The sequence below is a fragment of the Castanea sativa genome, chromosome 6 (genome assembly GCF_040712315.1).
Source record: "Castanea sativa cultivar Marrone di Chiusa Pesio chromosome 6, ASM4071231v1".
NCBI lineage: Eukaryota > Viridiplantae > Streptophyta > Magnoliopsida > Fagales > Fagaceae > Castanea > Castanea sativa.
The window spans coordinates 53,142,886-53,167,902 of record NC_134018.1 but is presented as its reverse complement, the minus strand read 5'-3'; the positions used below and the strand labels follow the sequence as shown (position 1 = coordinate 53,167,902).

Sequence of the window (25,017 nt, the reverse complement as noted above, 5' to 3'; positions counted from 1 at the left end):
CCTAAATTATCTATTCTCAATGAATTTTATTTCTTAATTTTAGAATAAAATGTGGGATCACATCATAAATATTCATCCAAGTGAGTTATTAAGTACAAAAACTAAAGAGTCTAGAATAAATGAATCGTAAAAAAAAAAGGTACTTCACAATAATAACAAAAAATATGGACAATTTACATTTTATATCTAATAATATCCTTACAAAAATTTTAAAGAGTTAACAAAATATAAAAATTACTATCAATAATATGTCAATTATAATATGTCAATAATATGTCAATACATAATATAGGAATTATATTATGTATCTTATTGTATATTTTTAAATTTATTTATGCATATGCATGGAATTACAAGTTAGTTGATATAATCATAGAATGCAAAATTTAGTTAGAAGCGTGATGATTGGAATATATATAACAAACCAAGTTCTTTAAATTATTGACGGTATTTACAAAAGTTATGAGAATATTGTAACAAACAAATTCTATCGTGTTGTCAATGACGTTTAGGACAAGTGGTATCTCTTAGTATTTTTAACAAAAATCTCCACGATTCAAATCATCTTCCTCCCCTTAAAATATACTTAAAAAAAAAAAAAAAACCATATCCAATTATTTTGGGGGGCTGGTGGTTGGTTTGGGAGGGTATTTATAGTTAGTATAATGAGGGGTGAGCAAAAAGTTAGATTACCCAAAACAACTTAAAGAGCATAATATTAGGGTTTTCATAAGATAGCAGATTGAAATGAAATCTACGATGATTTGAGATAGTCACCTTCCAAGAGAATAATTTACAGTTAGGACAAGTATTTATATAGATATAATTATAAGTGCCTACAACAAATTCTCTAACCAACCAACTAATACATAACAACCCTTTCTTGATTATTTCGTGCAAATAAGACATGTTATAGCAAAGTCTCATTACAAAGTCTTGATCTTCTAGTCTTTTATGTAAGTTAACCTACCTTCTATCCATAGTGAAGTTCTTTGCTTTGGGAGAAGATGATGAAATGTATATTAATATTGATATTATGACCTAGGAAGCATGTGTGTGCTGATTGGGCCAGCGCACCTGAGTTGGATATGCATGGATGCACCATGCGGGTGTGGACGCAACTGCACGCACATCCATTGCCAAATTTTTTTTTTCATTTATGATTTGGCCCGATTCAATTCAATTTGGGCCAAAACATGCCTTAATTCGATTGGAAATGGGCCAAAACAAGCCCGGGATCGTCCGATATGAGTCAAAATAATTTTATAAAAAAATATAAGATATTTCATCAAAACAAACCACAACCTACTTTAAAAGAAATAATCCTTAAATCATCTCAAAGTCTCTCTCATTCTCTCTGTCTCCTCTCTCTCTCTCTCTCTCTAACCCACGGCTCTAGCAGTCCAGCTCTCCTTTAGACTCCCTCCATCTCGCACTTTATTATCTACTAATGATCTTAAATTAATATATGTTTACCATCATGTGAAAAAAAAACTACTTAGCAATATGTAGAAAATAAAAATAAAAATATATTTGTTAATTGATTAATAAACGTATTCTACCACACGCATATCCTATTTTTTCAAAAATTACTGTGTCACCGCACCTCACCTGCATCCAAACCCAAATCCACACCCATGCTGCATCTAAATTATGACTGAAATGAAGTTTAATTGAGAATTAGCTAGAATTGTTATGAAGATGAGTGTCATATTTCATATATGGCTGTCTAAAGGGAACCTTTTAAGAGACTACAAAAGTCTCTCTTGGAACTAGTATCTTTGGGGTAAAAATGGTTTTAGCCTTAGAGAGCCACCTTTTAGGACCACATGCAAAAATGCATAGTTATACATCAGAGGCAATCTCATGAGGAACATATTGTATAAATTATTGTGGTTGGAACCATCTATACAAATGATATGCACATTTTAATACAACAACAGTGAACAGATGTAGAAGCAAATTTTACAAGCTCTCCTATAAATTTCAAGTTCTAATGCTGCAATTGCCTTTCTTAATCAACTGCCTCATCAATGTCATCATAACAGTGCTTGATATTGATAGTCAATTTCCAAATTGATGCCATGCTTGCAAGTTGCAAAACATCTCTATTCACCATCATAAACTCAGTTCAGCGATGTAAGCGCAGCCATTAGGACCATGTAAATATCATGAATCCAAGGACATGGTTCCACTCATTGAGCTGTATAAACGGAGTAAACAGAATGGAGATGCACACTAGTGTTGCTGTTGCAGTGATGCTTGAATGATAGATGTAAGAGATGGATGGATCCGGGCCTTTCTCAAGGAGCGAGCTTCACTTCTTCCTTCAGCATATTCCTCACCCAAAGGCCACCTTGGCCGCAAATCATACTGATTCATACAGCAAAAACATACAAATCAATTGTTGAAAGAAATATTAACATTTATCAACTTGTACAAGTTCCAACTGAAAAAGCTATCAACATCTATAACTTAGTTTACTCTCCATGGCATAGTTAATCTAGAAGCCAATTGCATATCTAAAATTGGAGTAACTAAACTCCACGTGCCTAAAACCTGTGCCACAGTGAGAATGAATCATTTTGTTGGACAAACAATAAAACAATGGACTTTACCATTTCAAATTTCTTATGACATTCATGGTGTCATAAAGGGGGACAATTGTGCAACGAGGTGAAGAAGTTTGCTATTTGTAATTATAATGACCATGATAATAACATTAAACATTTCATATTCAAAAATATAAATCTCATGTACCAAAAGAAGGCTTTGCCCTCTTTTTTCCCACCAGGCCACCACTATTCCTTCTACTATATTCCCATTTTTTTTGGGGGGGGAAGCGTGTAAAGGGCTGTGTAGACAGTGATAAATGATGGGCAAAATAAGTCAAATGGAAGACAGTTATTGGTGTTTAAGAGTTTGAAGCCAACCACAAAATCTTCAGATTCAACTGCAGGTGGTGGAGGATCAAATCTGCCCACGCGAAAGTGTTCAATGCCAGTCCAAGCCACCATTACACCTAGTCAAATGAAAATAAGGCATTAATTTGAATGACCAGTATTCAGTATTCCAGACTATCTGACAAGCAACATTAACCACAACTTTGCACATATAGGAGCTCTCCCTTACCTATAACTTTTAAACCTGTTTAGTACTGCATGGAAAGTAATATATGCTGAACCTATCTTTTCACTGATAAAGAATTGAATTGGAATATAACAAATATCTGAATAGTAATGGAGCTTTATGTTGCTTCAACTCTTCAACAACACAGTGGCAGCAAGAATATTTACTGATATAAGGAGGGGATTGAGGACCACTAGGAAGATTGTGAACCCATCACAAACAGAAATAAAATACCTTCTCTATGATTAAGAAAACAGACAAGTAGCTAATTCCTGCTAAATTTGCTTTTAGTTTTGCAGATTCCAGTGTTGTCAGCTACTGTAGGTTAACATCCTAAGGTCCCTGTTTTACTACAGGTGGTTAACCTCATCCACAAGGCAAGCAACTACAGAAATTTGACTTACCATTGTCCGTGCAAAGACTGGGGGGAGGGCACACAAGTTGCAAACTGTTTTTCTTCACAACCTGATCAAGGCGAGCCCTAACATACTGATTTGATGCAACACCTCCAGAGACTACCTGCAGGCCGCAGATTACAAGATGAATGTTGTGATCGGTGATCCTCCACATGTAGGGAAAATTAACAGAAAGAGGCAGCATTGATTTGAAAAAAAAAATGCAGTTCAAATCACCAAATGTTTAATAGAAGGCTCAATCTTCAATGCCCATTCAATTGCTCGTTCACATCTTTCCTCTAGATGCAATACTGCAACTCGCTGGATAGAAACAATATCAGGGGGGGCAATAAAAATATAGAAAGAATTTATTGAAGGCCTCAAGAGTGCTTTATTCACCAAATTAATTATAATATAAATATATTAACCTGAAAAGAAGCAGCAACATCAGCTCGAGAACGTCTATCTTGACTACTTGCACAAGAAATGGGAATTTCAGCATTACTGCACATAGCCCGTACACATCAAAAAGTGGAGAGTAGATTGAAAGGGAAGAAAATTAAAATTAAAATTGCATGCTGCTTTCATAGTTTGTTACTTCATGGTAACCGTACTTATTGTTTTAAGTAGCAACTTCAATATATCTGTAGCTCAGGAATTATACTAATCAAAATCACTGATAAAAGAACTGAGCTGATATACACTAACCAAATATAACACTGAACAGAATGTGAACTTAGGCCAGTCATTTTACCGGTATTTATATTACTCTGGTAATAATTTATTTGTATTAGAGACTTCATGCCTTGTTGGTTATAGACTATATTTGTTTGTATACGGATTGTGCATAGCTCATATAGTGAGCTTATCTCTATGACATCAAAAACAATCAAATATGTATATTGCAAAAAAGATGCAACAATTGCTGCAAATATACTATTAGATGCAGAAAGCATATAGACAATGCATTTTAATTCACTTCCGTGCTAGCTCCTTGGTTCTTCATGGGATTCTACTTTTAAAACTCATACTACCTTGGACTCAAATGACAATTCCTCCTCCCAGAAGAAAGGGTAGGGGGTAAGTTCATGGGTTCAAAATCTGCTGGGTTCATAATATACCAATCAAAAAATAAATAATTAAATTGAAAGACCAAAAGCAAGACAGAATTCAATAGAGGCACTTAATTTTCTCTTGACAGCAATAGCCATCTCTCTCTCTCTCTCTCTCTCACCTTGCAGCTCAAATTCCGCATCCTTAACCAGATCTATGGACTTAGAGCTACTACGCATCCTACAAAAATATAACTATCTTTTCCTTTTTCTTTTTTTTCAATTCTTTTTTATATGTAATGGTTCATTCAAAAAGTACAAAGGGGTGCTTCCAAGTACATGGGAAGTATTCAATATTTTTATGCTTCAATTCTTAATCTTACTATCTTTGTCTTCTATCCTAATCCTAAATATGACCACCTGTAAATAGTACTCTTTACAGTTCAAGAGGAAGAGTCATGTAGAATTCATCAAAGAATGTATATTGAATAGAATTCACCAGGCAGAAATACATCTTTTGACATTTGCTACATACATATTTCTGGATTCAATTGCCAGCCTCACTTGCGTCTTCAGACCAGCATATGAGAAGTTGCAATCTTTATGTTGTTTCATTGGAATCTAAAAATTAATGCAGTGCAAAAACTTAGGATACACGTCCAGCCAAAAATTACCAATGAGGTTAAAAAGTCCCAAAAAATAACTTACAGAGAACTTGATTGATTCTGCATCACCCTCTCGAGCAAGCTCCTCTATAGCTGGTCCACCACTTCACCTCATATCAAGACCAAGCCACTTTGCTGTCTTGTCATATGCCTCACCAATTGCATCATCTATTGAGGTCCCTAGTTGTATGTATTGGCCAAGGCCTTGAGCAAGAATAAGTAGATTGTGTCCTCCTAAAAAAAAAGTGCATACAACAATTAGATAATGCATTAATGTGCAAGGCCATTATAACAAAATGAAATAGAAGAAGCGAACTTAAAATACAATCCATGGTAATGAATGACTGGGAATTTTGAATGGTAGTAAGATGCCAAAACTTATTGTTTAAGTGTAGTGAAGAAATGATTGAACAACTCATCATCTTTTAAACAAATGTACTCATAAGTAATAAGCAGGATTTTTTACTCAAGGTACTGCAGAGAAATAAGAGAGCCAACAAGGACAAAAAGCAAGTCAACACTTACACAATGAATCATCATCGCATCAGTGCCCCAGCTAAATTAGTTTATTTATTTATTTATTGTTATAAATTTTATCTTTTGTGAGTGTTCCCTTTTTTAGGAATGGGGGCAGCTATTGCCCATTCATCTAAACTGTTCATAATCCTTTTTGATGCACCACAGTTTGACTTGTGATCTGGAAGAAATAGGACTTGCATATGATGTCTAGCATGATGAAGTGTGCTCACAATTCAATGCTTTTTATGGCATGAAATTGAGCTGATTTGATAAGAACGAGCATTTAAACAATATCAAACGAGAAACAAGCTAGATTTTAGACATATAAGAAACTCTTTAATATAAACCAAAAATAAGAAACGAACAGAGATTCTGACCTGAAATAAGCAAGGCCATGAAAGGAAATTGCAGCTCTCTTTCCATTAACCTAGAACAGAAAAGACATCTCAGATGCAGAAAAGCACCTTAGCTTACAATTTTTATTGCATATAAAGGCACATGCACAACAGTATTTATTTTTCCTTTATTATTATTTTGGATAACTTAGGGAACCTTTGGACTAGCCTCTAGCCAGCAAAACCTATGAGCAACTAATTTCACCCATTGGCTAGGTAATCTAGGGGCATTCATCCCTGACAGGCTAAGCAGTTTATGCTCATGCCGGGGAGCATTTTTTCTTCAATTTTTTAAGAGCACAAAAATACATAACACCAAATTTGCGTTTTAAATGTATCGTGTGTATGCTAATTTATTTCAATTGCAACCTATTCTGCATTGTCTAGATTTTACCATTCTACCTGGCCACTAGAGCATGAGCCTCCATGTGATGTACGCCAATTATTGGTAGATGAAAGCTACCAGCAGTTTTCCTTGCTTTCTGCACACCAACTGCATGAAGAAATAATTCTAAGCAAACAAAAAATCCACCTGAAATAATTGGGGAAGGAAGAATCCTTCACGGATGCAAGATTCATAATTCTGCAGTAATCTCTAAATTTTTGGAAAACTCCCTACAATTAATCCTGAGCAAGTACTGTAACATCCTTTCCAACAAAATCTTGTACTTTTACTCATCAAAAAAAAAAAAAAAATTGTACTTTGAACAGGGGGCTACAACCTACTAAAACAACATGAATCATATGAGTAGCACTTTTTTTCCCTTCTAATCGCGTATTTCCATTTATTTACAATTTTGTCTAATGCATTTTTCATGGTGATCTGATAAATTGATCATTTGAAATGGCAAACTGGACAAACCAGCCTGTCAATTGGACTTGGATGCAGCTTTTGGCTGAAAGCTTATTTTCTGAAAGTGGGTTAAAGTATAGTTGTACCTAGAAAAACTGAGGTTCTAAAAATCTGTACATAAATCAAATAAGCTAAAATAAATAAATCTGTTGCCAAACGCACACATGTAGGATAACAGAAATAATACAGACCAATGCATGTTTCTAGCATACATTCATCCTTTTTCTATTGAAATTACTATTTACATACTATCTAGCAATCATTACGCCTTGCAAGGACATTTCCCACCTCTAAATTGGATGGCAGAGCCAATACCCAACTACTTGGAGTCAAAAGCAATAGATAATTTTGGAGGAGATACCACAACAAAGAGAGATATCACTCAAATTACCACGAAGACAAAGGCTTAAACCGGGACCAATAGTAACAGCTACTGCTGATAGATCTGCCTCACTTAGATTAGCTTGATTAAGTGCTTCTTGCACAACCTGAAATCAATAAGCACAAATTTAGGCCCAGATCAGCATTGAAACCTTTATAATGCTGATAAGCCTAATAGCCTAGGCTCCAAGCATTTGAATTCTTTTTTCCTGCAATACTTCAGAGTTGAATGTCAAGAACAATTTTTAGGGTAGCATATGTTGTCTCTGTCACTGTCAAAGTGGGTTTTGCAAAATAAACATAAGTGTGACATAGACAAAAATATCAGCATCTAGCATGTAAAGAGATGTACATTACAAGGGAAACTTGTTATGCAGATAAGACACCTGATCAATCACTTGCGAGTGTGCTTCTTCTGCCATTTTTGGAGCGACACCTCCATATCGAACAAGCAGATCAGTGTGGTGAAGCTCTGGTCCAAACAAAAATAAAAATACAGTAACATATTTCAGCAAAAAATTTGCAGTTCATCACGTTTTGCATTGCTGGCTCCATATTTTGTCTTTTTACTTCTTCAGGATATATATATATGTGTGTGTGTGTGTGTGCGCGCGCGCGCGCGCATGCTCGAAGCATTATCCTAAAAACTTAAATCTCAGTCCTTGCACCTCACACCCCATAAACACTTATACTTGTGGAGTGACCACCGCACCAAGGGTGCATGGTGGTTTCTTTAGGATATTTAAAAACCTAGATGTGAAAAAAATTTGATACGCAATAAATGTTAGCTATCAGTGAGTGACCACTGTTCTAATTTGAGGGTAGAGTGAACTGGAGTCTCTCGTTTGCTTTTATTAAATCGACATCACATCTTTGATTCTCTAAAAATGATTTTATGATAAGAAATCCGTAACATGTATAACATCTTAAAGAAATTCTGTACTGGGTATGCTATGTGAACAAAAGATTAATAAAGCATAAAGATCGCTAAGCTCAAAATGATGAAATCTAATGGTTTTCAAAACCTAAATTTCAATTAAGGAACTTGGGAGAAACTATTATACAGAAAAATTGAGCCCAATATGCTTATTTTCAGTTTTTCACAACCAGTCGGAACTTGAACCAAACTGTTGCATCAGTTTTTTGGAAACTGAGGTCCAGAACGTTTTAGATAAAAGAAGCTCTACAGTCTCCTACTGCTGAGACTGATGAATACATGAAGCTCTTCAAATTGTTGACAGGAGGGACTGGAAGCCCTGGAATAGGATGTTGAAAACCTAAAACCTGCAAATTAGATTAAATGATTTTTAAAATGAAATTTATCATAAAAGAATATACCATCAAGATTGCCCAAAAAGGTTAATAACAAAAGCATAAGGAAAATAAAAACAAAACAAAGCAATTAATAACATTTAAGCTTCTGTTAATTAGATTAATCGTTAATGGAATGAGATTTATCATAAAAATAAACACCATCGAGGTTACCAAAAGGGTTAATAAAAAAAACAAAACAAAGCAATTAATAACATTTAAGCATATGATCTCCTACAAAGTAGACCACATATAATGCCAACATGCCTTTTGACTGGATAATAGTTCAGTAACTTCACAACAAATTTAGTGAGTCTGAGATCAATAAGATACTAAACTGATCCAGAAAAACCTAAGCTTTAAAGTATGTGAGGGAACTTACTAAAACAAATGATAGCAAACCTTCAAACATTATAGAAAAGACGAAAGTTAATCACTGAAGGCAAAGCAAAATTGTGTAGTCAACAGACTAGACACTTCTATCAGTAAAGGATAAATTTTAGCAATATGAAGGAAGTTTAGAGAGAAAGATTTAGGTAAATGAATGATTGAGAAAACAATTGACAAGAGCCTTACAGAATGTATTCTAAAAACGAGACCAAGGTACAAAGTAACTGGTCATTCATAGGACCAGGCATTCCCAATGGTTAAGACAAAACAAGCTAGTCAACATTTTAAGCAGACCTCAAATCAAAGATTACTTGGAAGTGAAAAACACAATGGGCAACTCTCAAATGAATCGTATAAAAATAAAATAGAGATACAGAACAGCAGTATATCCAGACAACCACAAGTACGCGCTCTCTTTTACCTTCCCATTCATTAGCTACTGTGGTTGCTATTGCTTCTCCAGGATGACAATAGAGGAAACTGTGAGAGCAGGGACTCCATAACCCCCCTTGCAGGAGCTGTCTTATTCGGCGACACCATTTGCTTTCCATCTTCTTGAACATCAAGATCCCGCCAGAACTTGATAACATGGAGACTCTCTTCTTCTGTTGATCTCTGGACTACAATTCTAGAAGCATACCCCCTCTCCCTCATTTGAAGGCATATCTCTGAGGGATTATTACATGTAAGTGTGACCATGTACAACCAGCCATTGTCTGACAATAGATTGTCAGCAATTGGCAATATCCTATCAATAACGCTCCGGCCATTCTCCCCTCCTGCCCAAGATGAGGCAATTCCTTCACGACCTACTTCATCTTCAGGGGTCGGCACATACGGTGGGTTCACAACCATCACATCAACCAATCTTGCCAGACGATTCTCCAGTCCTAACGCGATGTCAGTGTTTATCAACTCTGCGTGAACACCATGTGCTTCTAGAGTCTCACTAGTCACCCTCACAGCATGCGGGTTGGTATCAGTAGCTATATAGTGGATCCCAGGAGCCTCCTGTCCTAGAATGAGAGCTAGAGAAGTAATAATATAACCGCTGCCACAACCCACTTCCATGCACAACATAGGATGATGCTCTAACAGGTTATTCCTATCAGCCAGAAGCGCATCAACTAGCGCAAATGAATCATCGCATGGTTCATAAACCTCGGGATGTGAACTCACAAGGCGGATTTGGGCTGTTCTGAAGGGCATCTTGTAAAGGACTAAGAGAAGCTACTGTTTATGCTGAAAGTACTCCTACCTGTTATTGTTTATCTTTGCTGCCTCTAATTGTAGCTAACTGTTCTCCATATAAAAAAGGAAAACCCACATATTAGCTTTATCCTAAGAAAAAAACTAGACAGAAATTAGAATGAAACAATTACAAATACTATCCCAGATCATATTTTCTTGCTAATCATAGATAGATGACATGAACCAAACAATGATCATATTAAATTCATTGGTTCATAATAATAAAGTGACTAAATTTTAGATTGGCCATCATCAATCTAAGCATAGACACAAGTAGGGATGGCCATGGGTAGGGTATGGGTATACCCGATCCATACCCGACCCGAAAAACTTACCCATGGATACCCGAATATCAATATCCATTAATATCCATACCCGAATTTTACCCGAATTATTATCCATGGATATCCATACCCTACCCGAAACCCGAAACCCATTTATTTATTTTTTTTTTATAATAATATCCATACCCAAAACTTACCCGAATCTTACCCGAATCATTTTAACTTAAAAACTAACCAATAGCTTTATCTTAAAAAAGAAAAAACTAATCAATAAAAAATTGATACATCCAACAAATTGATTTCAAATCACAAACATATAATAGTAACTCCATATACTAGATATTTATTGAACCCATGACGGGTGTGCCTATTAAGTTACAGAAATCATTTCCAAATTCAATATGTAAAGACATCCATCATCAATGATAAAATAACTGGGAGAACCTAAAGGTATGAACTATACACATACCCACCACCATGTACCATATAATACTCTTTATCACCATCAATAGATATAATAATCTGGATTTTCCTTGAATTTTGCAACTAATATTGTGTTGGGAATACGGTGCTAGTTACTTTTTCTAGCAATGTTTTTTCGGGCTATCCTCTTAAGTCTGAACGATGAATATATTCATACAAGTTTATATTGACCAAGTAATGGTGGCAAGATGAAAATTAATAACTTAAACTACCCTATCTTCCTCTAGATTTTAACTGATGCAGATACAGATACAGCCAGAATAAGCAAGGACCAGAATTCTTATTTGAGCTACACCTTCTTTATATTCATACTGGAAATCACATTCTTCCAAAAATGCATTTGGCAAGAGATCAAAGGTGAACAGAACATCATTAATTAAAGACACAAAATTCAATAAATAAGCCAAATAGACAATGATCAACTACGCAAAGCTTCTAATCCTCAGGTCCTACATTATCACTTCTCAAAACTCAAAAGCTTGAATTGATTCAGTTTTCTTCTACATTTTCCCAGCAAACAAACAGAACCTAAGAAAAACAACAACAACAACAACAACATTTACGAACTAATAAAAATGCATCCTAAAAAAAATACAATCATAATACTAACAAACAAACAAAAAAAACTAGCAAAACACAAAATTAGATCTCATGAAAAAGAGAAAAAACACAAAAAACAAAAACAGAGAAGCAGATCGTTGGCTCAGAAACATGGCCGAGTCAGAACAGAGAGAGAGAGAGAGAGTGACAATCCCAACAAAACCCATTTCAGAAATTAATTGGGCTTGCCTGAAATTATGATTTTGGAATCAGAAATGAAGATTTTGGTCGCCGATTTCAGCTCCACTCGCAGAGTCGTAGAGTCGCAGATCGCAGAGTTGCAGATCGCCGAGTCAGAACAGAGAGAGAGAGAGAGAGAGTGACGGTGAGGAGAGAAACCGTGAGAAGTTGGGTCTGAGTGTGAGTGAAACTGTGAGAGAGAGGGGTCTAGGGTTTTTTTTTTTTTTAAATGCGGGTCGGGTATGGATATTATCCATACCCTACCCGAATAATTCGGATAATATCCACACTCTACTCAGTTAAGCTTTACCCATTAATGACCGGGTATTACCCGGAATATTTGGATCGGGTAGGGTTGGATATCCATTACCCAATGGGTATGGCCATCCCTAGACACAAGTTAAATTTATTGATTCTCTACCTTAAATTGATTCCTAAAACTTGGAGGCAAAAGTAAAGAAAAACAAAAATAAAGAATCAATAGACTATGAAGAAGAAAACAGGATTGCTCTCCTCTATTGCTATGGATAACTGATAATAAAAAAGACAAAAATAAAAGATTGAACTATATTGTTTGGCTGATTTTGCAATCAACAGACATGAGATTGAATGAAAAGAGACATTATATTAAACCCCCAAAAAAAAAAAATTCATATGACCTCGTGTGTGTGTATTTGAGAGAGAAAGAGAGAGAGAGAGAGTACCGATTTGTGGGTGTCGCTGTCGTTGTCAAGTGGAACGGCGGGAGATCAAAGCGTCAGCGTCAGTTCCAATTGGTGAGTGTGTGTGTGTGTATAGTGTTTTCAGCCGTTGGATTTTGTTGTTGGAGATGTAAGTAATTCCAGCCCTCCTTCATTAAAATATGATTGCTCCTCGTACGCACTACTGCTTTGAGAGTTGGCTCTGTGTGGAGATTCTCCTTCGGAGTTTTAACCGACAGCTCCTAATAATATCGTACCATAATATAATAAGTTTTTGGAGGCCAAGATTTATCCCAAATCTTTTAGTGGACTGTAAACTTTACCTAATAAAATGTTATTAGTTAAGGTTAATATAATATAAGTTTTACCTAAGTGAATTTTAGTTAGCTCAACTGATAATAGTTGTATAAGAGATTTAGAGTTCAATTTTTACCTACACTAAAAATTAATTAGTATCTTGGTCGGATGATAAAAAACTATCATCGATATAAACGAAAAGTTTGGCTAGTTTTATTTTAAAAATGCGTCTTTTTAAAAAAAATTATTTTTTGAGCTACAATGAGTAATATCTTGTTAATATATATATAATAATAGGTAAAGCTTAAAGAAACTTAAATTAGAATTTCAAATTAGAGTTTTAATTTTGCGACATGTGTCCTAAATTATCTATTTTCAATGAGTTTTATTTCTTAATTTTAGAATAAAATGTGGAATCACATTATTAATATTCATCCAAGTGAGTTATTAAGTACAAAAACTAAAGAATCTAGAATAAATGAATCGTAAAAAAAAAAAAATATTTCACAATAATAATAAAAAATATGGACAATTTACATTTTATATTTAATAATATCCTTACAAAATTTTTTAAAGAGTTAACAAAACACAAAAATTACTATTAATAATATTTCAATTATATATATATATATAAATTATATTATGCATCTTATTGTATATTTTTAAATTTATCTATGTATAAGCATGGGATTACAAGCTAGTTAATATAATCATAGAATGCAAAATTTAGTTAGAAGTGTGATGATTTGAATATATATAACAAACCAAGTTCTTAAAATTATTGATAGAATTTACAAAAGTTATTAGAATACTGTAACAAACAAATTCTATCGTGTTGTCAATGATGTTTAGGTAAAGTGGTATCTCTTAAGTATTTTCAACAAAAATCTTCATGATTCAAATAATCTTCCTCCACTTAAAATATACTTTAAAAAAAAAAACCATATCTAATTATTTGGGGTGCTGGTGGTTGGTTTGGGAGGATATTTATAGTTAGTATAATGAGGAGTGAGCAAAAAGTTAGATTACCCAAATCAACTTAAAGGGCATAATATTAGGGTTTTCATAAGACGGTAGATTGAACGATGATTTGAGGTAGTCACCTTTCAAGAGAATAATTTACAATTAGGACAAGTATTTACATAGATATAGTTATAAGTGCCTACAACAAATTCTCTAACTAACCAACTAATACATAACAACCCTTTCTCAAATAAGATATGTTATAGCCTTTGGCCTCATTACAAAGTCTTGATCTTCTAGTCTTTTATGTAAGTTAACCTACCTTCTATCCATAGTGAAGTCCCTTGCTTTGGGAGAAAATGATGAAATGTATATTAATATTGATATTATGACCTAGGAAGCACATGTGCGCTGATGGGCCAGCGCACTTGAGTTGGATATGCACCGATGCATCATGCGGGCGTGGACATAGTTGCACACACATCCATGGCCAAACTTTTTTTTTTTTCATTTATGATTTGGCCCAATTCAGATTGATTCGGGCCAAAACAAGCCTTAATTCGAGCTGAAATGGGCCAAAACATGCTCTAAATCGTCCAATATGAGTCAAAATAATTGTTTAAAAAAATGTAAGATATTTCATCAAAACACACCACAACCTACTTTAAAGAAATAATCCTAAAATCATCTCAAAGTCTCTCTCATTCTCTTTGTCTCCTCTCTCTCTCTCTAATCCACGGCTCTAGCAGTCCAGCTCTCCTTTAGACTCCATCTCTCATTTTATTATCTACTAATGACCTTAAATTCTTATGTGTACCATTATGTGAAAAAAAAAAAAAAACTTAGCAATATGTAGAAAATAAAAATAAAAATACATTTGTAATTTATTAATAAACGTATTCTGCCACACCCATATCTTATTTTTTCAAAAATTGTTGTGTCACCGCACCGCACCTGCATCCGAACCCAAATCCACACCCATGCTGCATCCTAAATTATGACTGAAATGAAGTTTAATTGAGAATTAGCTAGAACTGTTCATGAAGATGAGTGTCATATTTCATACATGGCTGTCTAAAGAGAACCTTTTAAGAGACTACAAAAGTTTCTCTTGGAACTAGTATCTTTGGGTTAAAAATGGTTTTAGCCTTACAGAGCCACCATTTTAGGACCACATGCAAAAGTGCATAGTTATACATCAGAGGCAATCTCATGAGGAACATATTGTATAAATTATTGTGGTTGGAACCATCTATACAAATGATATGCACATTTTAATACAACAATAGTGAACAGATGTAGCAAATTTTACAAGCTCTCCTATAAATTTCAAGTTCTAATGCTGCAATTGCCTTTCTTAATGAACTGCCTCATCAATGTCATCATAACAGTGCTTGATATTGATAGTCAATTTCCAAATTGATGCCATGCTTGCAAGTTGCAAAACATCTCTATTCTCCATCATAAACTCAGTTCAGCAATGTAAGCGCAGCCATTAGGACCATGTAAATATCATGAATCCAAGGACATGGTTCCACTCATTGAGCTGTATAAACGGAGTAAACAGAATGGAGATGCACACTAGTGTTGCTGTTGCAGTGATGCTTGAATGATAGATGTAAGAGATGGATGGATCCGGGCCTTTCTCAAGGAGCGAGCTTCACTTCTTCCTTCAGCATATTCCTCACCCAAAGGCCACCTTGGCCGCAAATCATACTGATTCATATAGCAAACACATACAAATCAATTGTTGAAAGAAATATTAACGTCTATCAACTTGTACAAGTTCCAACTGAAAAAGCTATCAACATCTATAACTCAGTTTACTCTCCATGGCATAGTTAATCCAGAAGCCAATTGCAAATCTAAAATTGGAGTAACTAAACTCCACGTGCCTAAAACCTGTGCCACAGTGAGAATGAATCATTTTGTTGGACAAACAATAAAACAATGGACTTTACCATTTCAAGTTTCTTATGACATTTATGGTGTCATAAAGGGGGACAATTGTGCAACGAGGTGAAGAAGTTTGCTATTTGTAATTATAATGACCATGATAATAACAATAAACATTTCATATCCAAAAAAATAAATCTCATGTACCAAAAGAAGGCTTTGCCCTCTTTTTTCCCACCAGGCCACCACTATTCCTTCTTCTATATTCCCCTTTTTTTTTTGGGGGGGGGGGGGGGGTGGAGCGTGCAAAGGGCTGTGTAGACAGTGATAAATGATGGGCAAAATAAGACAAATGGAAGACAGTTATTGGTGTTTAAGAGTTTGAAGCCAACCACAAAATCTTCAGATTCAACTGCAGGTGGTGGAGGATCAAATCTGCCCATGCGAAAGTGTTCAATGCCAGTCCAAGCCACCATTACACCTAGTCAAATGAAAATAAGGCATTAATTTGAATGACCAGTATTCAGTATTCCAGACTATCTGACAAGCAACATTAATCACAACTTTGCTCAGATGGGAGCTCTCCCTTACCTATAACTTGTAAACCTGTTTAGTACTGCATGGAAAGTAATATATGCTGAACCAATCTTTTCACTGATAAAGAATTGAAGTGGAATATAACATATATCTGGATAGTAATGGAACTTTATGTTGCTTCATCTCTTCAACAACACAGTGGGCAGCAAGAATATTTACTGATATAAGGAGGGGATTGAGGACCAATAGGAAGATTGTGAACCCATCACAAACAGAAATAAAATACCTTCTCTATGATTAAAAAAACAGACAAGTAGCTAATTCCTGCTAAATTTGCTATTAGTTTTGCAGATTCCAGTGTTGTCAGCTACTCTAGGTTAACATCCTAAGGTCCCTGTTTTACTACAGGTGGTTAACCTCATCCACAAGGCAAGCAATTACAGAAATTTGATTTACCATTGTCCGTGCACAGACTGGGGGGAGGGCACACAAGTTGCAAACTGTTTTTCTTCACAACCTGATCAAGGCGAGCCCTAACATACTGATTTGATGCAACACCTCCAGAGACTACCTGCAGGCCGCAGATTATAAGATGAATGTTGTGATCGGTGATCCTCCACATGTAGGGAAAATTAACAGAAAGAGGCAGCATTGATTTGAAAAAAAAAATGCAGTTCAAATCACCAAATGTTTAATAGAAGGCTCAATCTTCAATGCCCATTCAATTGCTCGCTCACATCTTTCCTCTAGATGTAATACTGCAACTCGCTGGATAGAAACAATATCAGGGGGGGCAATAAAAATATAGAAAGAATTTATTGAAGGCCTCAAGAGTGCTTTATTCACCAAATTAAGTATAATATAAATATATTAACCTGAAAAGAAGCAGCAATATCAGCTCGAGTACGTCTATCTTGACTACTTGCACAAGAAATGGGAATTTCAGCATTACTGCACATAGCCCGTACACATCAAAAAGTGGAGAGTAGATTGAAAGGGAAAGAAAATTAAAATTAAAATTGCATGCTGCTTTCATAGTTTGTTACTTCATGGTAACTGTAGTTATTGTTTTAAGTAGCAACTTCAATATATCTGTAGCTCAGGAATTATACTAATCAAAATCACTGATAAAAGAACTGAGCTGATATACACTAACCAAATATAACACTGAACAGAATGTGAACTTAGGCCAGTCATTTTACCGGTAGTTATATTACTCTGGTAATAATTTATTTGTACTAGAGACTTCATGCCTTGTTGGTTATAGACTATATTTGTTTGTATACAGATTGTGCATAGCCCATATCACTAACTTATCTCTATGACATCCAAAACATCAAATATGTATATTGCAATAAAGATGCAACAATTGCTGCAAATATACTATTAGATGCAGAAAGCATATAGACAATGCATTTTAATTCATTTCCGTGCTAGCTCCTTGGTTCTTCATGGGATTCTACTTTTAAAACTCATACTACCTTGGACTCAAATGACAATTCCTCCTCCCAATCAAAATCCGCTGAGTTCATAATTTACCAATCAAAAAATAAATATTTAAATTGAAAGACCAAAAGCAAGACAAAATTCAATAGAGGCACTTAATTTTCTCTTGACAGCAATAGCCATCTCTCTCTCTCTCACCTTGCAGCTCAAATTCCGCATCATTAACCAGATCTATGGACTTAGAGCTACTACGCATCCTACAAAAATATAACTATCTTTTCCTCTCTTTTTTTTCAATTCTTTTTGATATGTAATGGTTCATTCAAAAAGTACAAAGGGGTGCTTCCCAAGTACATGGGAAGTATTCAAGATTTTTATGCTTCAATTCTTAATCTTACTATCTTTGCCTTCTATCCTAATCCTAAATATGACCACCTGTAAATAGTACTCTTTACAGTTCAAGAGGAAGAGTCGTGTAGAATTCATCAAAGAATTTAAATTGAATAGAATTCACCAGGCAGAAATACATCTTTTGACATTTGCTACATACATATTTCTGGATTCAATTGCCAGCCTCACTTGAGTCTTCAGACCAGCATATGAGAAGTTGCAATCTTTATGTTGTTTCATTGGAATCTAAAAATTAATGCAGTGCAAAAACTTAGGATACACATCCAGCCAAAAATTACCAGAATGAGGTTAAAAAGTCCCAAAAAATAACTTACAGAGAACTTGATTGATTCTGCATCACCCTCTCGAGCAAGCTTCTCTATAGCTGGCCCACCACTTCTCCTCATATCAAGACCAAGCCACTTTGCTGTCTTGTCATATGCCTCACCAATTGCATCATCTATTGAGGTCCCAAGTTGTATGTATTGGCCAAGGCCTTGAGCAAGAATAAGTAGATTGTGTCCTCCTAAAAAAAAATGTGCATACAACAATTAGATAATGCATTAATGCGCAAGGCCATTATAACCAAATGAAATAGAAGAAGCGAACTTAAAATACAGTCCATGGTAATGAATGACTGGGAATTTTGAATGGTAGTAAGATATTGTTTAAGTGTAGTGAAGAAATGATTGAACAACTCATCACCTTTTAAACAAACGTACTCATAAGTAATAAGCAGGATTTTTTACTCAAGGTACCGCAGAGAAATAAGAGAGCCAACAAGGACAAAAAGCAAGTCAACACTTACACAATGAATCATCATCGCATCAGTGCCCCAGCTAAATTAGTTTATTTATTTATTGTTATAGATTTTATCTTTTGTGAGTGTTCCCTTTTTTAGGAATGGGGGCAGCTATTGCCCATTCATCTAAACTGTTTGTAATCCTTTTTGATGCACCACAGTTTGACTTGTGATCTGGAAGAAATAGGACTTGTATATGATGTCTAGCATGATGAAGTGTGCTCACAATTCAATGCTTTTTGTGGCATGAAATTGAGCTGATTTGATAAGAACAAGCATTTAAACAATATCAAATGAGAAACAAGCTAGATTTTAGACATATAAGAAACTTTTTAATATAAACCAAAAATAAGAAACAAACAGAGATTCTGACCTGAAATAAGCAAGGCCATGAAAGGAAATTGCAGCTCTCTTTCCATTAACCTAGAACAGAAAAGACATATCTCAGATGCAGAAAAGCACCTTAGCTTACAATTTTTATTGCAAATAAAGGCACATGCACAACAGTATTTATTTTTCCTTTATTATTATTTTGGATAACATAGGGAACCTTTGGACTAACCTCTAGCTAGCAAAACCTATGAGCAACTAATTTCACCCATTGGCTGGGTAATCTAGGGGCATTCATCCCTGATAGGCTAAGCAGTTTATGCTCATGCTGGGGAGCATTTTTTCTTCAATTTTTTAAGAGCACAAAAATACATAACACCAAATTTGTGTTTTAAATGTATCATGTGTATGCTAATATATTTCAATTGCAACCTATTCTGCATTGTCTAGATTTTACCATTCTACCTGGCCACTAGAGCATGAGCCTCCATGTGATGTACACCAATTATTGGTAGATTAAAGCTACCAGCAGTTTTCCTTGCTTTCTGCACACCAACTGCATGAAGAAATAATTCTAAGCAAACGAAAAATCCACCTGAAATAATTGGGGAAGGAAGAATCCTTCACGGATGCAAGATTCATAATTCTGCAGTAATTTCTAAATTTTTGGAAAATTCCCTACAATTAATCCTGAGCAAGTACTGTAACATCCTTTCCAACAAAATCTTGTACTTTTACTTATCAAAAAACATCTTGTACTTAAACAGGGGCCTACAACCTACTAAAACAACATGAATCATATGAGTAGCACTTTTTTTCCCTTCTAATCGCGTATTTCCATTTATTTACAATTTTGTCTAATGCATTTTTCATGGTGATCTGATAAATTGATCATTTGAAATGGCAAACTGGACAAACCAGCCTGTCAATTGGACTTGGATGCAGCTTTTGGCTGAAAGCTTCTTTTCTGAAAGTGGGTTAAAGTATAGTTGTACCTAGAAAAACTGAGGTTCTAAAAATCTGTACATAAATCAAATAAGCTAAAATAAATAAATCTGTTGCCAAATGCACACATGTAGGATAACAGAAATAATACAGACCAATGCATGTTTCTAGTATACATTCATCCTTTTTCTATTGAAATTACTATTTACATACTATCTAGCAATCATTATGCCTTGCAAGGACATTTCCCACCTCTAAATTGGATGGCAGTGCCAATACCCAACTATTTGGAGTCAAAAGCAATAGATAATTTTGGAGGAGATACCACAACAAAGAGAGATATCACTCAAATTACCACGAAGACAAAGGCTTAAACCGGGACCAATAGTAACAGCTACTGCTGATAGATCTGTCTCACTTACATTAGCTTGATTAAGTGCTTCTTGCACAACCTGAAATCAATAAGCACAAATTTAGGCCCAGATCAGCATTGAAACCTTTATAATGCTGATAAGCCTAATAGCCTAGGCTCCAAGCATCTGAATTCTTTTTTCCTGCAATTCTTTAGAGTTGAATGTCAAGAACAATTTTTAGGGTAGCATATGTTGTCTCTGTCACTGTCACAGTGCAAAATAAACATAAGTGTGACATAGGGAAACTTGTTATGCAGATAAGACACCTGATCAATCACTTGCGAGTGTGCTTCTTCTGCCATTTTTGGAGCGACACCTCCATATCGAACAAGCAGGTCTGCCTTGATCAATTAAGAGTTAAAATTAGACAATGGCAAACCATATAAGTAGGACATAAATTTTTTATGCATACCAACCAGAAAACATTAGAAATCATAGTGAATGGGCGAAAATCACTTCAACAGAAAACTTGTTTCCTGTGAGTAGTCTATTGTATAGCAACTCTGAAGAAAATCTCTGGACTGCCCTTTTCTTCATATTTTAGGATGTTTTAGCAGCATACAGGATATTAGTCAATTTCTATACTTCATGAAAAGGAAACTTTAAAATTTCTTTAATTTAAAATAAAAAACTTTTAAAACAGAGAATTTTAAGAGAGAGAGATAACTTCCATTTATTACATAATTATATCTCATATAGCAGATTTATATAACAATATTCTTACAATTGAAGAAAATATAGGGATCTTTATCAGCCTTCTTAATTCCATTTTCGAAAATACATGTAGTGTAAGTTTAGTGAAAAAAAAAAAAGAACAAAAGCTAACTGGTTGTAAAACTTGATAACCGTGAAATGCCCAAGGGTGAGTGCTTTCAAGATCTTGGGTTGATCGTTTAAAAGGATGAAGCAATTGAAGAGGGTGTGTATCAAAAGACAAAAGCATGATGGATAAAGTGGAGAAGCACACAATGTTATTGTGTGATCATAGAATGCCTACTTTCTTAAAACGGGAAAGAAAATTTCAATTGCTCTATTATGATACTGAATATTGGGTTATTAAGAAACAATATGTGTATAAAATGAACTTAGTTGAAATAAAAATATTATGGTAGATAATTGGAAATACAAGGAAATATAGGATTTCGCGAAATGTGGAAGTTTGTTTAAAGATAAAGGTGACTCTTATTGGTAAAAAGATTAGATAGAGTTGTTTAACATGGTTTGATCAAATAAAAACAAAGAGAGATTAATGCACTTGTGAGAATGAGTGACTCACTTGATTCAAGTTGAAGGAACTAAAAAATACCTAAAAATAACATTGGTTTGAGCAATAAAAAATGGCATGTTAATTTAGGAGGTAACATAGAGTATGGTACTAGGATAGAATGCAGAGAAATATATGCGGCCAACCTCTATTAGTCTATTGATGATTGTTAAACACATTCTTTGTAGGCCTTATGGGAGTTAAGTTGACCACTGCGTTCACAGCCTTGGCATATAAATTATTCAGCTTCCTTTTATATTGATGGTTTAACTTAGAGGCTCTCCCTACAAGAACTTCATCTTATGAATGAGCAGTCTAGCTATTAGAATAATTTAATGTAACATATTCAACTTAAATTCAGAATTTGAGCCATTCAAAAAGAGGTAGTGAAAGAACAATTAAATTTATAAAATAAAATAAAAAACGTTAAATGTACCAAAATACGATTGACTGCAAAATCAAAATCATAAATGCAATCCTCTACAATGAACAAAAAAAAAAAAAAAACAAAAATCTTTTACAGCAGAAATTATCAAACTAAATCCAGAAGACATAAAAAGTAATATACCTGAGAAGACACAACTTGGCTGAGAATCTCACCACTGCTCTTCACCTAAAAACCCCACCACCAAAAAACATAGAAACACACAAAAAACAACGAAAACCCATTAAAAGACAGCACAAAATCAGAAACAGTGAAACACCCATCAGAAAGCCAAAGTAAAAGAAACGAAATTTGGGTGACATACAACGGCGGCCGCAGTGTCGTCGCAGCTGGTTTCGATGCCGAGAACTATCAAATTGTCATCTTGGGGTCTATGAATTTGGGCTGAGACTGAGAAGGAAGAGAGAGTGAGAGGTGCCCACATGGGTCGGAGGAGTTGGGGTTTATGGGGTTTTAGTTTTAGAGCTCTGAGAGTGGTTACTGTGTAAGGAAGCCAAGGTCTGGGAATAAGGTTTAGGCGGGAAAGCGTTGAAGAAAGTGCCATTTTCATACACACGCACACTGACACGCAGAGTGGAGCACTTGAACTGAACGATGGGGCACTATAGAGAAAGTGGATTACTTTTGGTTGTAGCGGCGACCACCTATTAGTTTGTTAAGTCGAAATCATTTATTGCCATTATAAGAAAAATATAAAATAATAAACCATGAGGAAATAGGATGGGGATAAAATTGTAAAAAAAAAAAAAAAAAAAAAAATTGTATTTGTACCTCTTTTAGAGTTCAGTTGTTGTTGCTGTTTTTTTCTAAAGAATTTCAAAATCTCTACTTATCATGGAATTGGATGAAGTGATTTTAAGAAAAATATAAATATTAGTTTAAATTATTATTCTATTATGATGCAAAATAAACACTTTTCTTTTCACCACGACTAAAGCCCCTTAGATTATGGGGTAATTTTTTTTTTTTTTTTTTTTTTTTGTTGGAGAAGAAGGAAGCTCTAAATATTAGTATTAAGAAATAGAAGTTATATGTGGTGGAATATATAGAAGTTAAGAATAACTTCTATTTCTTAATACTAATATTTAGAGCTTCCTTCTATTTAACTTCTATATGTGGTGGAATATTAGTATTAATACCTGTGTTCATCTATTTTTGACAAGCAGATTCCTTGATCGAGCTGCCATTACTACCTCGGACGACATGAATCTATGGCAACTTTGCACCGTTACACAGATTGAAGAAGTGAAATGCATACTTAGGCTGTTGCCGGTGTGGCTTTGCACCATCTTTCCCTCTGTAGTCTTCATTCAAATGCTCTCTCTTTTTGTTGAGGAAGGTGCTGCCATGAACACAATAGTCTCAAATTTTCACATTCCTCCAGCCATGACTGCCTTTGACATTGTAAGCACATCCAAATTCATTATATCATACGAAGCAATCATTCTTCCGCTCTACGTGAAATTAACTTAGAAGGAACCAAAACCTCTAAGTGAGCTACAACGACTAGGAGTGTCTAAAGCATTTGTTTATGTGGCCCAACTGGAGTTTTTTGATTCACAAACGCCAGACGGATTGAAAAGTTTGGGGATTAGAGTTTGTCTATGTCTTCATCAGCAATAGGTAGCTATGTAGCAACAACCATGTTGACAGTGGTGACAAAAATAACATCTAAGCATGGCAAGTCAGGATGGGTTCCTCCTAATTTAAATTATGGTCATTTTGATAGGCTTTTCTTTCTATCAGCTGCTTTGAACATGCTTAATTTAGCTTTATTTGTCGTGTGTGCCAAGCAGTACAAGGATATATCATTGGAGAAGCAAGAAGAACCAAGCGAAATGGAAGTTATACATGGAGGTGAAATATAGACTTACAATTCACTTGCTTTTTCTGGCTTCCCCAATGAGACCCTTGCACTTGCTCAGTAGTTGCTTAGCCTAGGAAATGGGCAGTGTCCTCAATCCTCATTGATTCTTCTTTTCATTGGTCAGTTGTTTTTTTGGGGGAATCAGAAGCACAAACTACATGTATGGCAATTGGCAATGTTTGTTTGCATGTAGCGTTGTTTGGAGGTGCACTCTCAAAGTGACATATTGTCCCACATCGGATACATTTGACAATGTTTGTGGAAGAAAGTTCTGATAAAAAGAGCATTCCTTCATTCTTTAGAATTCACGCAGCCACGCGGTGAGCACAGAGCGAACTATTCTTTCGCCTTTTACTAAAGAATACCGTGTGCACGCCGCAAATAGTGGCATACGCCTATTTTTGGAGGAGTTTTTCCTAAAGGGGAAGCTCCTAAAATGTAAGTTAAAATTTGAAGTAAGTAGCTCTGTTACCTAACCAATGTAGCTAGTTGTCATGAAGAACGGTTCTATTTCCGGTTTCTGCTACATTTGACGTAATTTTGTGTACATCGAGTTAGCTGTGAAGCTAAATCGGTTTTTATTACATTTACGGCAGTAGTGACTTGTAGAATTTTTTACGTCTGAAGTGAATATATTAAAATTTATTACATTCGAAGTGAATCTAGAAAAAGGATTCAGATCCTCTAGAGTTCCTAGAGTACTCTACCAAGTAGAGTTCATTAAATTCTAACCACTCTTTAATGATTTAATGGTCTAGATTTTGCCATGTCAGCATTTCATTAACAATCATCTTAATTGTTTTGTTTACAACATTATTTTATTATTTCAAGAA

General features: G+C 34.9%; 2 protein-coding genes, 1 non-coding gene and 1 pseudogene across 4 annotated transcripts; 1 reads left to right on the top strand and 3 right to left on the bottom strand.

Annotated features, from left to right (window-relative positions):
• Positions 1–1,852: 1,852 nt before the first annotated feature.
• LOC142638298 (putative tRNA N6-adenosine threonylcarbamoyltransferase, mitochondrial) lies at positions 1,853–8,268 on the bottom strand (annotated as a pseudogene).
• Positions 8,269–8,404: 136 nt separating this feature from the next.
• LOC142638300 (uncharacterized) lies at positions 8,405–10,299 on the bottom strand. The gene is made up of 2 exons (XM_075812322.1): positions 9,512–10,299; positions 8,405–8,673 (listed from the first exon to the last, which is right to left on the bottom strand). The coding sequence occupies exon 1, from the start codon at positions 10,297–10,299 to the stop codon at positions 9,523–9,525; it is 777 nt and encodes a 258-aa protein (XP_075668437.1). The 3' UTR covers positions 8,405–8,673; positions 9,512–9,522.
• Positions 10,300–15,059: 4,760 nt separating this feature from the next.
• On the bottom strand, positions 15,060–22,936 carry LOC142641672 (putative tRNA N6-adenosine threonylcarbamoyltransferase, mitochondrial). 2 transcript variants are annotated; one of them, XM_075816146.1, is made up of 13 exons: positions 22,622–22,936; positions 22,441–22,485; positions 20,875–20,949; positions 20,551–20,647; positions 19,716–19,806; positions 19,294–19,343; positions 18,454–18,644; positions 18,279–18,364; positions 17,158–17,233; positions 16,967–17,050; positions 16,739–16,853; positions 16,138–16,226; positions 15,060–15,565 (listed from the first exon to the last, which is right to left on the bottom strand). In XM_075816146.1, exons 1-13 carry the CDS (start codon positions 22,865–22,867, stop codon positions 15,431–15,433), a joined length of 1,380 nt encoding a protein of 459 aa, XP_075672261.1. In that variant the 5' UTR covers positions 22,868–22,936; the 3' UTR covers positions 15,060–15,430. The 2 variants fall into 2 exon arrangements, with proteins under 2 accessions (XP_075672261.1, XP_075672262.1); XM_075816147.1 differs by having other exon boundaries at positions 17,158–17,200; positions 22,622–22,885.
• A 1,559-nt stretch (positions 22,937–24,495) lies between these two features.
• Positions 24,496–24,612, top strand: LOC142641860 (U5 spliceosomal RNA). Its single transcript, XR_012845534.1, has one exon. It is a non-coding gene; the product is annotated as a U5 spliceosomal RNA (small nuclear RNA).
• Positions 24,613–25,017: the final 405 nt, after the last annotated feature.